Genomic DNA, 17358 nt, shown 5'->3' on the forward strand with positions numbered 1-17358 from the left:
TTCCCACACCCGGCGGAGTCGAGGGTGCGAATTACGTCGAATATGTGTACTTGACTCTACTTTACGGCCAGCTGTCCTTCCTGATGGTAACGCTATGTGGAGGGATGTATTTCTGAGGTAGTTGGTGGTGTGATGTGTATGAAGAGGAGTGTACTGGGATAAGCAGGAACGCTCAGTCCCAGAGTCAGACGAATTAACCAGACGCAATTAAAATCTCCCTCTCACTCTGGAATCGGACTCAGGACACTCTGAACTGAAAGCCTCGTCACTAACCATGCAGCAAGGAGCCACACTAAGATATAAAATAATGCGAGAGATTAAATAAATAAATAACACAGGAATTATATCCATCTGGTGGAGATGGACTTACAGGTTGCACAAAGGAATGTCAACCACAGGATGCGATAAATGGAGATCTGGACTATTTAAACGACGATAGGAACCAACACACTAAATACTGATTTTCGACCAGATTCGACCTGGGCAAGTTGGAATGCGGCTTTAGTCGAGGTCTCGGTCCAAATATCACTTAAAAAATATTGAAAGTAGCCCCTGCAATGTTTTAAATCAAAGCTGTGTTGTAAAAGTTCGTTTTTCTGTGTCTAAGGTTCAAGAAACGTCAAGATCTGTCAAAATTCTAACATATGATTTTTGTTCTTCTAATTTCGTTCACTCTTACTTTCGTTAGAAAGTTAAAAAATGAAACAGAGTTCAATCAGACCGACCAAGTTATCCCTCATTTGATAAATTATGGTTCCAAACACTGCATTACATACTTTCTCCCAGTTGATTCTGGACGAAAATTGCGAGTTAGTGGGTTGGCCCCTATCGTCATTTTAATTGCCTCATCCCTTTTATCACCACCAGTTATTATTGGACGGCATTTTTCGTACACCTTGTATGTTATATTAGCCTATGTACACTGTGATATTACATTAGGAATAATTTATTAAATGTATATATTTTATATGAATTTAATTATTTACCTGAATCTAGTTGCTCACTCGGACCGCAGTGTTCTGGAAAGCAAAGCCAGGTATGCTAAGAACCGGAAGCCAACGATTAAACCAACCAGACTCCATATATCCATCATTAAGTCATCCTGTGTACAAAAAATAATTACATTTATTACACAAGTGAACAGTATTAAATATTTCAACTAGTGTCATTTAAACAAGAAGAAAAAATAGCCATGCTTGATAGCATTTCGTTGGAACATACGCTAATTCACAAACAAGCAATGTAGCAGATATGTAGCAGTTACACCTGGAATTTGGTTATCATTATTTTTGTATTATGGTCGACGTTATTCATAACTAATTCTGAAGTAAGTCGAGGAAGTAAGGTCTGGTCAGACCGAATGTAGTCAGCCGCCGCGGTAAGTGCGTGTATACGCAATATTGCATCATCCTTGCAAAATGGGCAGCAGTCTGTTGCGACTGTCTGCAGGCGGCTGCCGCAGTAGGTGTCTGGGAAGTTCTAACGCCGCGGTCTGGTGCAATAGATACGGAAAAGCTTATGAAGGCAGGGAAGATATATTTTCTCCTATCTGATGCAGGTCATCAGGTTTACAAACATGTTGTGATAAAGGTGGAAGCACGGAGAGACATCAGTGTGAAACTGAACTAATTTTGCTTTCAAATAAACAGTATACATTCTCTAAGACATGCGAAAATAAGTGAAGACATGTCTTCACTAGTTTGAAGTTCACGACATTGCCCGCAATATTCCCCCAATTCTTCATATTTTCGGTTGATTTCATGAACTCATTTTCTATTCCGGACATGTTTAATCAATGCGAGGAACTTGCATGTGTTGCATGTGTTGACTGTGTACTCGGTCTTTGGTTGCCAATACAAAGAAGGCCCCCCCTACTTAGCGTTCCGAAGCCGTCGATAGGAGTAGTGAGCCTGATTCTGTTTGACTTAGCCTGCAGTGTACAGTTTCTGACTGTGACAATCACGAAATACTGGAGGATGCGTACCTAAAATAAGAAACCATGCGCTATCAAATTAACAAAGAAAGAAGGTCATTGTAGGTTCACTTGTGTTTTCGAACCATTCCTTCTTTGTATACTTGCAACGTTACTGTTGTTACGTGCCAGCCCTGTGGTAGCCCCTTTCGGTACTTCCTGGAGGGCGGGGACGGTCTTTCCGAATATTGTTCCCTTCGGCTGCTTTACCCGTGAGTTGCTGGGAGATGCAACAAGAATGTTCCATCTCTACACACTTCGCGAATATTCCGGTACACATCACCCAAGATATAAAAAGGACACTAACCGCGAACAGTGAGTCAGTGTGGGTCTCCATGGTGGAGCCAGTGTTGGACTCAGTGTTAGAGACGGAACTGGACTCGGGTGTGATGGGTTCGGTGGCCAGTCTGAGGGTGACAGCCGTGATCGCTGTCGCTAATGTCCCATCGGAGTCTGAACGATGAGTTGTTGTAGCTGTAGTTGTTGCTTCGGAGCATCGAGTGAATAGCTGGACTGAAGACGGCGTACGGGACCGAAGGCTGTGTAATGCCTTAGAGTACTGTGTGTGTGTGTGTGTGTGTGTGTATGTACTTCTGTGGACTGAGGACCGATGTAGAATCAGCGACTGGAGCAAATATCGCGGGTGTACAGCAATTGGAATAATGTTAAAGGTTGTTTTGTAACGAGTACTGTCCTGCTGTCTGCATGCACCTACGGAATGGGTTGACTGTATTTGCGAGTGCAAGTGAAAGGGCTGTCAATCAGGATTGTTGCTTCCTTCAGGTCAAGACTGTTGATTTGAAGTCCTGCTGTGAGAGAGTAGTATAACAGACGGTGTTTTATTCGTAACACTATCAATGATTTCCATTCTTTTTATAGTCTGTTCGGCGAGTTAAGACAATCTTCCCGCGAGTTATTTGAAGTATTTATGGCTCAGAAAGGGGAAACGGGGTGGGATGAACAGTCTCCGAACGCAGAACAGGAAGGCTAATAAGTCAGTGTGCACTGCGGACAGGAAGACTGGCCACAATTTCGACACTCAAACGAACAGTGTCTTTGTCAGGTATTTTATGTGTGTTTGTGTGCTGGTGTTGTTCAAAGTAATTTTATACGAAGAAAATGGACAACGAAAGGTTCACTATGTGGTTTAAGGAACAACAGCAGTATGGTGAACACAGCTTCTAAAACAATTGGTGTTGAGGCAGCATTTTCCCACGAGGTCATTGAACCCTAGTAGTATGGGTAGGAGGTACTGACCCGAGATCATTGACCCCTAGTTGAGTAGAAGGGCAATGGTGGTTTGCGGATTTGATGTACGAGAGCAAGCCTAACCTAACAGACGCCATTCTGGAGGGGCATAACCTCTCAAGGCCCAGTTTCACTGCCAGATGCCCTTCTCTCCTCAAGTCGCCATCTTGGAGGGCCCTAACATCACAGGGCCCAGTTTTACGTCCAGATGCCCTTCCCACCTCACAATCTTTTTTTTTTGCTATTTGCTTTACATCGCACCGACACAGATATGTCTTATTGCGACGATGGGAGAGGAAAGGCCTAGGAAGTGGAAGGAAGCGGCCGTGGCCTTAATTAAGGTACAGCCCTGGAATTTGCCTGGTGTGAAAATGAGAAACCACAGAAAACCATCTTCAGGGCTCGAACCCACTATCTCCCGATTACTGGATACTGGCCGCACTTAAGCGACTGCAGCTATCGAGCTCGGTACTGTCACCATCTTGGTGGGGCGTAACCTCACAGACGCCATTTTGGAGGGGGCCCTGTTTTACGGCAAGATGCTCTTCCGAACCTGGTTTTTCTGCTAGATGCCCTTCCCTCCTTGGGCCCAGTTTTACGGTCAGATACCCTAACAACTTCGCGGACTTCGCGTAACTGGAGGAGCCTAACCTCACAGACGTCATTTTGGAGGGGGCTCAGTTATACGGTAAGATGCCCTTCCCTCCTCATCTGGCCTAGTTTTACGGCTAGATGCCCCTTCCCCCATCACAGACACCATTTTGGAGGGTGAACAAGTTTCACGGTCAGATGCCCTTCCCTCATCTGGCATAGTTTTACGGCTAGATGCCATTCCCCCATAGACGTCATTTTGGAGGGGTCTAAACTCACAGACGCCATTTTGGATTGTGGGCCCAGTTTTAAGGGTCAGATGTCCTTCCCTCTTCCTCATCTGGCCTAGCATTACGGCTAGATGCACTTCCCCATCACAGACGCCATTTTGGAGGGGCCTAACCTTACAGGGCCCAGTTTTACGTTCATATGCCCTTCCTTCCTCCTCATCTGGCCTACTTTAAGCTAAATGCCCTTTCCTCATCACCGACACCTTCTTTGTTTACAGGGCACATTTTTACGGTCAGATGCCCTTCCCTCCCCCTCATCTGCTCTAGTTTTCCGGCTAGATGCCCTGCTCCCTTCATCATCTTCATCATCATCATCCTCCTCCTCCTCCTCCTGATTTGACCCAGTTTTACGGCTAGAAGCCCTTCCCTCCTCATCTGGGCTAGTTTTATGTCTAGACGCACTTCCCACCTCATCATCAACCTAGTACTGTACTTCTCCTGATTTGCCCCAGGTTTTTGCGGTCAGATACCCTTCTCGTCCTCCTGTGATGCCCTTTCTGACGTCAGGGAAGATAGAATGAATGGCATGATATATGATAGTAGGACGAGAGAGGATAAAAAATCTTCTCTTGTCGAATAGCACTGAGAGGTCTGCTCAAGGCTTTACGTCCCCATCCGATGCTATGAATACTCTATATGAGCACTGCGGAGAGGTTTGGAATTTAATCAAGGCTTTTTTGACACACACAATCTATACGGTACCACCGGATGCCCTTCCTGACGTCATTCTGATCAGGGAAGATAAAAAGATTAAATGAATGGCATATTATATGATAGTAGGAAGGGTGAACCTGGCAGTGGCAATACTCTTCTACTATCGAATAGCATCGTAAGGTCTGCAAAAGGCTTTACGTCTCCATCCGACAGACAAATAACCATCAACAGCGTTATATGTCCTCCTTGCTGCGGAGAATATTAGAAAAATTTTCTAGCACAGAAAACCTAATAATTAGAAATTGTATACTACCACCTACCTTACCCTGATAGGCCGAAAGGCTCGGACCTGTGCTGGCCTTCCCTTCGCAAAACTGTGCAGGTTCAATCCTGTCTCAGCTGTGTGGGTGGAGGGAGGAGAGAGGACCGGAAATGCATTGTGAGCAAGATGGCTGCACGCATGACAATTTCTGAATGCATACAACCTATATGTAATTTGTGTTTAGAACACACATTGTCCGTTGTTAACTTACCTTGTTCATATAATTCAAATACTGTATACATGTATTTTGTAACGAACAGAAAATATTTGAACAGTCAGCATGCAATCTCTTGTGTTCTGAACAGAAAACATCATCTATGTGTTTTTTGTTTCCCCCCAAGTACATTAGTAAGATAATCATTTTTCCACTATCGTTTATTAACAATTGCAATTAATGAACATTTATTCTTTTCAATAGTAAAAAAGCATGATCTCTGCATGGAAGTATTCACATCTGTCTACAAAGAGCAGCATTTTTAGTTGTCTGTACATTACGATAGTGTTGTACATGTAAATGTCTAACTACACTTTAACGCACGCCTTTTATCTTTCCCACAGATTGTGAATTTTCTGTCTCGTATGCATACCCTTTTGGTGCAAAACCAATAAACTCAGTGATATTATTCATAATACATTCATCTTTGATAAGACCTATTACTTTTTTTTTAGTGGCATAATGCCAAATTGATTATATGGTGAAAAAGAGGATGTATCGAGGTATAGTCCTGGGCACGTAAGCCTGTACACTAACGTTGCAACCTTACTCTTTCTTCCCTGTAATGTTAGGGTAGTGATTTATAGTTACTTTTCTTGCTGTTGGTTAACCATACAGTTTAGCGACCCTACTTGCCCTTACGTCGTCTTACATTTACCGTTAATCTGGCGCGTTGGCAACGTTCAGTCACAGTTCTAGCCTGAATTACGTATTACCACTGCAGTACTGTTAAAGTCACTAGTGATATATTTGCGAGTATATTTAAAGCATGTTTTCTTTTTCTGTGGGATTGTAGATCTATTTGGCTAATAGCAGGTAAGTAGAATTGTGCCATGTTCGGATAATGCATTTAATAACAAAGTTTGTGTGAAATGATGAACACTTCATTTTATAAATTACGGTCCTATTTTGTCCTATACTTACGTAGATAATTCGATTGGGATGTCTAAAAAGCAAGAAAAATCTGCAAGAACTTCTCCGAAAAGGAAAGAAACGTTACGTCCTTTACAAAAATCCGGTCAAGAAATGCTTATACATTGCTACGAGCAATTGAAACACGAAGACGAAGAAGAAGGTGTCAGTCGTAGTGATACGGACCAAATGATAACAGTTTCAAAATTAACTGGGGTAATGTTTATTTTTATCTTGTTTGTATGATAATTTTCTGCCATAATGACAATCAGTTGAAATGGAGCAGTATTTCATTCTGAACCTAACCTAACCTAACCATGTATACCATGTCTTGTCTTATCTCGACTTTGATACGGTTTGTAGACTTAAAATTTGTGTATTCGTATTGACTTACGGCATATGTGTATCAAATATATTTCCTTGTGTGTATTCTTACAGCGTGGTTTCAGTTTAGTTCGAGAAGTAAGAGGAAATTTCAAGAAGGGAATCGAATTTTCTACCCCAGGTAAACGCCGGAGTCGTGAACATCCAGTGACCGGCATAGACAGTTTTTCTAAGGAAGAGATAGCAAGGTTTATTTATGATAAGTTACATAAAGGTAAGGTAACTTCACAACGAATCTATTGCAACATTATTTATAGAAATTGGCACGCAGGTGAGATAACCTCCCAGAAATGTTTTGTGCATGTATCGATATACAGCTCTTTTGAGCCCCTTGTAACACTCTTTTTTTCTGCCCACAGGAGATGATGTAACTGTAAGAAAGGTTTTTCGACCACGTGAAAGCAAATTATGACACTTATTTGTACAAGGGCTGAGAAACATCATTAAGAAGAATTTTGAAGGCCATGGGATTTGTGTGGAGGAAATGGGATCCCTATGCATATGTTAGAGAAAATGAAGACATTTGTTTTAAGAGATCCTGTTTTCTGAGGGAATACATGCGTAATAAGGACAGTGAGAAACCAAAACCTGTTGTTTTCTTGGATGAGACTTGGATTTTTATGAATGGTGAATATAAATGTTATATATTACATTTTATATAAAATTCATAGAATAATTTATCTTCATCAGGTGTCTTTGGTTTGAAATATGCATTTCTCTTTCAGGGTCACCCACATACCCCTGGAATAAACCACACAAATCTTGACATGATGTTCAAGGAGTAATTCTTCGACCTGTGTTTGAGGGAGGAAGACTGGTTATTGTTCATGTTGGAACGAACGATGGCTTTGTACCTGGCATGTTCTTACTTTATTTTACTTCATTTTATTATAGTGAGCTGATCACTCTTTACATAGTTATGAGGGTGTTTAAGGGTTGTAGTACGGATGTAAAGGGTAGGGCACATACGTCTCTGGTAAGACCTCAACTTGAGTATAGTTCCCGTGTATGGGACCCTCACTTGGATTACTTGATTCGAGAACTGGGAAAGTTCAGAAGAAAGAAGCACGATTTGTTCTGGGTGATTTCTGACAAAAGGGTAGCGTTACAAAAATGTTGTCCATTTGGGGCTGGGACGACTCGGGAGAAAGGAGACGAGTTGTTGGACTAAGTGGTATGTTCCGAGCTGTCGGTGGAGAGGTGGTGTGGAATGACATTGGTAGACGAATAAGTTTCAGTGGTATTTTAAAAGTAGGTAAGATCACAGTACAATGATAAAGTTAAGGATGAAAATTGGGACAAATATTTGTTTTTATAAGAAGAGAGTTAGGGATTGGAATAATTTACCAAGGGAGATGTTCAATAAATTTCGAAATTCTTAGCAATTACTGAAAAAAGATTGATAATCTACAACTGCCACCTGGGCGACTATCCTAAATGCAGATCAGTGGTGACTGATTGATTGAAATTGACTGGCACTATATCGGAAGTGGCATTATAACTTACCGCTCACTGAGTTTTATATGTGGTTCTTGATCTTGACTTCTCCACTGTTAAGGAATCTGTTGGTTATTAAAAAGACCTGCAGGTATTCACTTTCGGCCAAAGATTAACTTTAGAGAGGCACTTCAATCGAAACTTCTCCAGTGTATTTTCATATAATATTACTGAATATTTGTATCAGAAAATTACTTGTAGTGTAGGCCTATTTATTACGTTTGTTCTGTATTCGATAATATCCACCTGAATCAGTGTATGATACCTGACTGTTGAACACCTTCCAAGCTTCTCATTTCTTAGTGCCTGATATAGGTTTAGTGTTCGCAGCAATTACATTTGTTCTGAGGTATTAAAATTAGTGTTTATACTTATATCATTAATACAGGTGATCGTGGACTTCTAACCCAGATATAGGTCTACTAATGAACATACATTCATGAGAGATGTTAGGATAAAGTAGTGTAAGTAGTAATTCATTGACTTCATCATCAGGTGACTTTGCTACATTGTAGTTGGTTTCACTTAAAATCAGACATCTTTCTGTATCATTCAACAGAAGTCACAATTTTTGTCAATTAATAGGCTTATCCCTGAAGAGGGTGATCTCATATTTTTACGGAATACTTTTTTAGAAGAAATAACTCCATTCTAAAACTTAAAATTCTTACAGGTGCTGATTTGAAATTTGCCATAAATTGAAGAGAAATCAAGATTATCATAGTGCTATGAACAGTGAGAAATTTCAGATGTTGGTGGAAACACAATTAATCGTATGATTAAGAAATATAGGACCCTGTGTTATTGTAATGGATAATGCAGTATATCACTGTAAGCTAGTTGAGCATCAACCAAAAACGAAGTGGAGGAAGGATCAATTAGTGGTAATTATACTACATTGAATATTTCCTTCTACTGAATGATATTTCATGATGTTACAGAAATTAATTTTTATGAGAAAAAAAGAGAATCGGGCGGCGATATTTACTTTCTAGTGTATGGCCTTACGTGCCGATTACTATATTAAAGGACCTTGCGGGAACAGCTGATGGCTTCCTCTATAGTATTATGTTTTCCCGTTTGCTTCCAGCGATCCCCTCTTAAACATTACCGCTGACTGCCACCTGCCACGTTCTCATTTCGGTCGAAATGGAATTGTGACCAATGCTGCTTCTCTGTGGTCGAACGAACCGCTGTGAAGTGATGTCTTGGCTGTTGTTCCCACAGCACATTGGAAATTCTGGGCACGCATCCACAAAAGGCAGAGTTCCTGCTCTCTGGTAAAAAGATTAGAAATACTCGCTGAGCTGTGATCTGCACAGCACCCAGCGAGGAGAGCCCGACATGTTACCGGGTTGTGAGGGGAGTTGAATGATTTTCTGTTCTTTGGCTGACGTCCTTTTCAATGCACTGTATTTCATTGTAGATAATATTATTAAAGTAATTTATTTTTCAAATGGACAATGCACTGCAGCACTTCAGCACATAAGGTACGGACACTCCAGCTCATTCCACTGATTCGCACGAGTCCTTTCGTCTCTTCTTCGAGTCCTCTGTCGGCTGTGGCTGTCACCCTCGGGCAGTGAATGCACCGATTGTGCCCAGAGTGCCTGTTCTCATCAACTTCGACCAATGGCTTCAAAAGTTCTTCTATTGGTGAGAGGCCGGACTGAGTGGCTGAAACGGTAGGTTGGTAGGTTCGATCCTGGCTCAGTCCGGTGGTATTTGAAGGTGCTCAAATATGTAACCCTCACGTCAGCAGATTTACTGGCATGTAATAGAACTCATGAGGCACTAAATTCCGCACTTCGGCGCCTCCGAAAACCGTAAAAGTAGTTAGTGGAGCGTAAAGCAAAATAACATTATTACTATTGGTGAGACATTTTCTGGGGTATTTCTCTTCACAAATGCGGCTTACAAGCCGACTATTTCATTCTGCAATTCCGATATCTCATGTACATCCCCCAGGATCTATGTTTGAATGACATAACCACGTCTGCAGTAATTTTTAACAGGCATGTCGCCAGCAGCGGCCACTTCCTTCCCTCTTCCTTGTCTATCCCTTCCAATCTTCCCATCCCCCCACATGGCCTCTGTTCAGCACAGCAGGTGAGGCAGCCTGGGAGAGGTACTGGTCCTCCTATCCAGTTGTATCCCCCAATACAAAGTCTCACGCTGCCCTTGATTAAATAAATTGTCTGGCTCGATGGCTGAATGGCCAGCGTCTTGGACTTTGGTCCTCCGGGTTCGATTCCCAGTCGTGTCAGAGGATTTTAAACGTAAAAGTTATAAGGGCTGCGTGATATAATTCGTTCTTTCTCTCTGTCCTCCCGAGGTTGAGTGGACCCCTTTTCACACTTCGTACCACTTTTCAAATTTTGTGGCAGAGCTGGCAATCGAACCCGGGCCTCCACGGGTGAGAGCTAACCACACTATCCAGTTCACCATAGAAAATGAAATAATTATTAAGTAAATTAATTATGAATTAAATTGTCAAATACATTCCTCACAAATGAATACCGGTAAGCTTTTGGAGAAAGGAAGTGAAGAGTAATGGCAAATGATTTTAACTTACTTATTATCTAACACAGTCCACTTCCGTAGCGCAACGGTTAGCACTACTAGCTGCCGTCCTCGGGGGTCCGGGTTCGATTCCTGGTAATTTCAGAAATTTAAGAATGACAGGAGGCCTGGTATGTGGTTAAAACGGAACATGAGGATGCTCCTGAAAACAGCTGCACCTCAGGATGAGGTCACGGGTTTATTCATCTACCAGAGCCTTAAGACTATCCATCATTGTGCTTAGCTCAGCCACTGGTTTCTATAATCGCCTCTTTTTTCTTCTGGTGCAGTGATTACATTTTCTTTCTGTAAGCCATTCTCTTTGTGTTCAATTGGTCCATTTAGATGTTAACACCAGTTTCTCCACTGTTATTAAAGATAGAACTTTCCACAGCTGGTTATTTCCTAAATTACCACAGATAAGTCAAATTAAACAACTCTTACAGCTTGTGAAGTAATTTTAAGAAACATCCTCTCCTGTAAAATAAATGTCAATAACTACAAAATAGCTTTGCATTCGTTTACGAAAACTAGTCTCCAGTGTGTCGATACAACCAGTATGGCGGCCAAGCGTGTCTCAGGCAGCGTATTGGCGACTATGTTGTATTTTGCTCGTTGGTTCTAACTCACTCCTATGTCATTTCTTCAGAGCAACACCCAGACTCATAAATGTGATCTCCAGGGAATTTCCTCCTGCCACGGATATTTCAGTAAGTACGTTCACCAAGGCTCTACGGAAGGCCTATCAATGTTGAAAATGGTGAGGTTTGTGAAAGGCAAGAAGAGTCTGCGATAATTGGTTTTAACGCTCCACTGTTCGAAATATATTTTTATTTGTAGTTTGTGTAAAATAATATTAAATAGAACTAACTGTTGAGTCTTGGTATAGCTAGGTGCACGTTGGGATTTCAGGAATGCAAATACACTGACTGACAGAGCAAATGCAACACCAAGAAGGAGTGGTCAGAACTTTATGCCAATTGCAGGGTAGACTGACGTCACTGAGGTATGCTCATGATGTGAAATGCGCCGCTGTGCTGCGCACGTAGCGAACGATAAATGGGACACGGCGTTGGCGAATGGCCCACTTCGTACCGTGATTTCTCAGCCGACAGTCATTGTAGAACGTGTTGTCGTGTGCCACAGGACACGTGTATAGCTAAGAATGCAAGGCCGCCGTCAACGGAGGCATTTCCAGCAGACAGACGACTTTACGAGGGGTATGGTGATCGGGCTGAGAAGGGCAGGTTGGTCGCTTCGTCAAATCGCAGCCGATACCCATAGGGATGTGTCCACGGTGCAGCGCCTGTGGCGAAGATGGTTGGCGCAGGGACATGTGGCACGTGCGAGGGGTCCAGGCGCAGCCCGAGTGACGTCAGCACGCGAGGATCGGCGCATCCGCCGCCAAGCGGTGGCAGCCCCGCACGCCACGTCAACCGCCATTCTTCAGCATGTGCAAGACACCCTGGCTGTTCCAATATCGACCAGAACAATTTCCCGTCGATTGGTTGAAGGAGGCCTGCACTCCCTGCGTCCGCTCAGAAGACTACCATTGACTCCACAGCATAGACGTGCACGCCTGGCATGGTGCCGGGCTAGAGCGACTTGGATGAGGGAATGGCGGAACGTCGTGTTCTCCGATGAGTCACGCTTCTGTTCTGTCAGTGATAGTCACCGCAGACGAGTGTGGCGTCGGCGTGGAGAAAGGTCAAATCCGGCAGTAACTGTGGAGCGCCCTACCGCTAGACAACGCGGCATCATGGTTTGGGGCGCTATTGCGTATGATTCCACGTCACCTCTAGTGCGTATTCAAGGCACGTTAAATGCCCACCGCTACGTGCAGCATGTGCTGCGGCCGGTGGCACTCCCGTACCTTCAGGGGCTGCCCAATGCTCTGTTTCAGCAGGATAATGCCCGCCCACACACTGCTCGCATCTCCCAACAGGCTCTACGAGGTGTACAGATGCTTCCGTGGCCAGCGTACTCTCCGGATCTCTCACCAATCGAACACGTGTGGGATCTCATTGGACGCCGTTTGCAAACTCTGCCCCAGCCTCGTACGGACGACCAACTGTGGCAAATGGTTGACAGAGAATGGAGAACCATCCCTCAGGACACCATCCGCACTCTTATTGACTCTGTACCTCGACGTGTTTCTGCGTGCATCGCCGCTCGCGGTGGTCCTACATCCTACCGAGTCGATGCCGTGCGCATTGTGTAACCTGCATATCGGTTTGAAATAAACATCAATTATTCTTCCGTGCCGACTCTGTTTATTCCCCAACTTTCATCCCTTTCTAACCACTCCTCCTTGGTGTTGCATTTGCTCTGTCAGTCAGTGTAAGATTGTGAAGTGGGAAAGTCAGCCAGTTACAGCCAGAGCACGTTTGTTTGAATTGTGCCGTTAAGCGCTGCGTTCACCCTTGACTCGGCTTTGGTAAACTGAGCCTCATTTGAATGTTTCAAGGTAAACTGAGTCCCGCCTCAGTTCAGGTGATAGGTAAATTGGGTCCCGCCTCATAATCCGATAATCCAACTCGACCCGGGTATATCATGTTACGTGACAACATTTTCTCTTCCACTTTGTGCAGACTGGGGACTGCTCAACCATTTAGAAGATTGGTGTGGTTAAACATTTTGTCTTGATCGGGTGGATAGTCCCAAAGTTTTCACATCCTTCGTATGAGCGACTTGGAATAATTTTGTCATACAGGTAAAAAATTAAAACAAACAGTTTTTACAAAGTTGAATCTTATTATGTCTTGGTTACTTTATTATCTATTCCCTCAAAAATATTTGTTTTCCATTATTTTCTTTCTTCCTATACTTCGTAAATGAATGTACACATCTGACTGAATGTCGGTCAAAACGTCGAAGAAGTTGTAACTTACATGTTTGGGTGCGAAGTGTAAAACAAGTCGTTTAATTTGGCATGGAAAGATTCACAACTATTTGCTGTTCAGTTTGTGGTAGCTGTTATATCAGCCAAAAAAAAAAAAATAGCAGCGAGAAACGTTGGATATGCCGCAATGTATGTCTCCAGGACATAGTCGATGAACTCTTGAATTTTTATGTCTCCTAATTATACAGCCACCAGGCGAGTTGGGCGTACGGTTAGAGGCGCGCGGCTGTGAGCTTGCATGCGGGAGATAGTGGGTTCGAATCCCACTGTCGGCAGCCCTGAAGATGGTTTTCCGTGGTTTCCCATTTTCATACCAGGCAAATGCTGGGGCTGTACCTTCATTAAGGCCACGGCCGCTTTCTTCCAACTCCTAGGCCTTTCCTATCCTATCGTCGCCATAAGACCTATCTGTGTCGATTCGACGTAAAGCCACTAGCAATTATACAGCCATCAGATCTTCGACAGAGCAGTTCTCTAGTCATTTGGGTTAAAAGGGAAGTCCAAATAAATGTTTAAAAAATTTACCTTTTCCTGAGTTCTATTTATATTCCTTTGATAGTCCGGCTCCATGGCTAAATGGTTAGCGTGCTGCCCTTTGGCCACAGGGTTCGATTCTCGACAGGGTCGGGAATTTTACCATAATTTTTTAATTCCTCTGGCACGGGGACTGGGTGTATGTGTCGTCTTCATCATCATTTCATCCTCATCACGACGCGCAGGTCGCCTACGATCAAAAGACCTGCACCTGGCGAGCCGAATATGTCCTCGAACACCCCCGGCACTAAAAGCCATACGCCATTTCATTTCATTTATTCCTTCGATAGACCAAGGGCTTGTATTTAACGCCACCAATTTTGTCCTAAATGGAAACCACACCCCTTTATTACAACTGAAGGCCAAACAAGTGTTGCGGCCATGTGAATAGCTGCTTCATAGTCTATAAATATCACTTTAGGCGAAAATATTAAGCGAAATATCGCATACAATATGATGCAACATTCTTACGTAGGTTTCAGTTGCCTTGGCAGCAGAAAGAACGCAAGTGGCAGGCAAACAACATTTACTAACGCATGAATACTAACGTAAACAATTGTGTATAAAACTTGGGACAGCTTTTAAATGTGTCATCTACGTAAAGTGTATGCCTTTCACAAAGAATGGTTTTGTTGTAGCTGAAAAACCACTTACAGTCGAACCTCGATATCTCGATCCTCCATTACTGGAATTGTCAGTATCTCGAAGTAACTTCAATTTACCGGCCGCTTGTCCCATTCTTCACGCGAATTTATCTCTCTATTAGTGGAAATTCGGTTACACGAATTTCTCCATTTCTCGAAACAAGCGTTTCCTCCCTTGAAGCAAAAAGTACTCTGTAATTCGAATTTTGTACAAGAATTACTGCGCCATACAGCATTTGTGGTCTGTGAGAAAGAGTTAACAAGTAAAGGAAGGGTTAGGGTGATGCTGGGGGCTAATATGACGGGAACCTAGAACTTAAAACTTCTAGTGATTGGAAAATCGGCGCAGTTTTGCTGTTTCTCGGGCGTGAATTCCTTACCGGTCACGTACGAAAGCAACCCTGGAAGTCGTGGATGACAAGCTCCATTTACGAATCTTTGCTGCATGGTATTGACGAGAAATGTCAACGTTCGTTTCTTAGACAACTACCCTACTCATCTCAAGATGCTCGCTCAGGAATAAAGGCAGTGCGCGTGGTTTTCTTGCCACCGAACTTAATATCCAAACTACAGCTCATGGAATGCGGCCCCGTGATGTAGGGGGGAACGTGTCGCCTGTCACCCGGCGGCCCCGGGTTCGATTCTCGGCCGCGTCAGGTGTTTTTAATTGTAAATGATTAATATCCCTGGCCTGGGGACTGGGTGTTTGTGTCGTCCTTAAGGTTCCTTTCCTCACATTCAACACTCTACACTTCCGCAATTCCAATTACACGCAGGTTCCTATCACACGGTGCAAACAGGGGCAAAAGATCTCTTTAGGTCGACGACCCGAACAAATAGCATTAAAAGAAAAAACAACCCATGGACCAAGGGGCGATTAAAAACTTGAAGCATTTCCATAGGAAGAACGCTGTTCGGAGAATTCTAAGAGGGATTGAATGAGAGGAGTCCTTAACAGACATTAATATACTACAGTCGATAAGAATGCTGAGTAAATCATGGGCTGATGTGAAGCAGGAAACAATTAAACTGCTTCCGCAAAACAGGACTTTTGAAAGGTAACTTAGGAGCTTCAGTACATGAAGAGAGGGAAGTCACTCCTATTCCTGAAGAATTGGTGGAGTATCAGCAGCTTGTTAACTGCGAAGCTGATTTTGAGGCTTACATAAGTGTGGACTCTGACGTTCTAGTGGCCAAACCTCCTGCTGCTGCCGAGCAAGAAGAAGAAGAAGAAGAAGAAGAAGAAGTAGAAGAAGAATAAGGAGAAGAAGAAGATTCCCAACAAGAAGAGCTGGAGCTGCCTTCTCCTGTACCCTCAGCAGACCAGGTGTAGTGGCTATTCTTCGATTGTACATACAGAGTCAGTCGAATGTAAATGACGAAGTGCTTTCACAGCAATAAATGTTGTTGAAATGTATGTGGAAGAAAAGAAGGTTAAGATTGAAAACAGGAGATAGTAACGAATTTTTTCCAAAGGTGTTAACGGACGTATGTTTCTTGTTTCACTACTGCACGTACTGTATTCTGTCTTCTAATAAATTACTATAATAAGGGTTTTAATCAAAGTGATGCCGTAAAGCGCGAATTTGTTTGTATATTTTTAAATACTGATAAAAGTACTCTATTCAATGTAAGTCCCTAGATGCATATAACTCAATTAATGCTACACTTGCTCAAAAATGATATTCTCTATATCTAGAAATAAAATTTAGCTCCCGAGGTGATTGAAGACATCGAGGTTGTATAGGCCTATAGGTTACGCGATCATCTATCATTAGCAAAGGCTCAAAGTTGTTGGTGACTATTTCCATTTCTTGCAGTACTGTATGTGTTTCTGTGGCACTTTGGGGGAGATTGGTGTGACTGCGACTGCGTGCATTACGTACAGTGCATAACAGTCTTGTTTGTACACCAACTTATTGCAACGAAATAACGGTTAAAGTTTAGTGTTGTGTGTGTCCTCCGCACCTAAATCTCCGCGCCTACAAGTTCCGCAGCCCGCCGCATCACCGATGTTTCCAGAGTCTACGAGGTGACTGCACTGCGCCTGGCATGCTCGTCTGTGACGTCAGCCAGCGCTGTATAAGGAGCAACATTCCTAGCATCTCCAGGACTACCCCAGTGTCCAACGACCAGACCACACCGTAAGTCAGACACGGAGGCATCCTCTTTAAAATGTGTTTGAACAGGTGGACTGATTTCTGGCCGTGAGCTCTCACCTCTGGACATTGCCTCATTTTCCCTGATCCCCGTAGCCACGTCGAGCCCCGAGTCAAGCATTCTGCTACTCCCTCAAGTCCTCACCAGTGCTCCGACGTCAATCTTAGCATTCTGCTAATTAAGAATATTAATGCAAGTTCCTTGCAAGTCTAAGCCTAATACTAGCTTCCTGTTAATACGAACTCTCGCTACAAGTTACACTTGTTATTACTCAGCAGATAGTTTTCGACTATCCAAGGACATTCTCATTGGAACAGACTATCTCATCAAGATAGGACTGAATGTGTATATAGGACTCTCCCTTTGTGTAAATTTATATACGCCACAGACCTTCAGTCTACCTTTGAATATCAGCAATAACTGCGTGCCATTAATCAAGCTTCAAGAAAAGTTTAGTTATATTTCTTGTAAA

The 17358-nt window shown here is 43.1% G+C and overlaps 1 protein-coding gene across 2 annotated transcripts in view; it reads right to left on the reverse strand.

Annotated features, from left to right (window-relative positions):
* LOC136864439 (protein white) overlaps positions 1-17358 on the reverse strand; it is a 286015-nt gene that overhangs the window by 11248 nt on the left and 257409 nt on the right. For both annotated transcript variants that reach the window (XM_067141436.2, XM_067141437.2), the window contains exon 13: positions 987-1102. In XM_067141436.2, coding sequence (XP_066997537.2) covers positions 1001-1102 — 102 coding nt within the window. In that variant the 3' untranslated portion in view covers positions 987-1000. The remainder of the gene's footprint in view (positions 1-986; positions 1103-17358) is intronic.

The sequence above is a fragment of the Anabrus simplex genome, chromosome 2 (genome assembly GCF_040414725.1).
Source record: "Anabrus simplex isolate iqAnaSimp1 chromosome 2, ASM4041472v1, whole genome shotgun sequence".
Classification (NCBI taxonomy): Eukaryota; Metazoa; Arthropoda; class Insecta; order Orthoptera; family Tettigoniidae; genus Anabrus; species Anabrus simplex.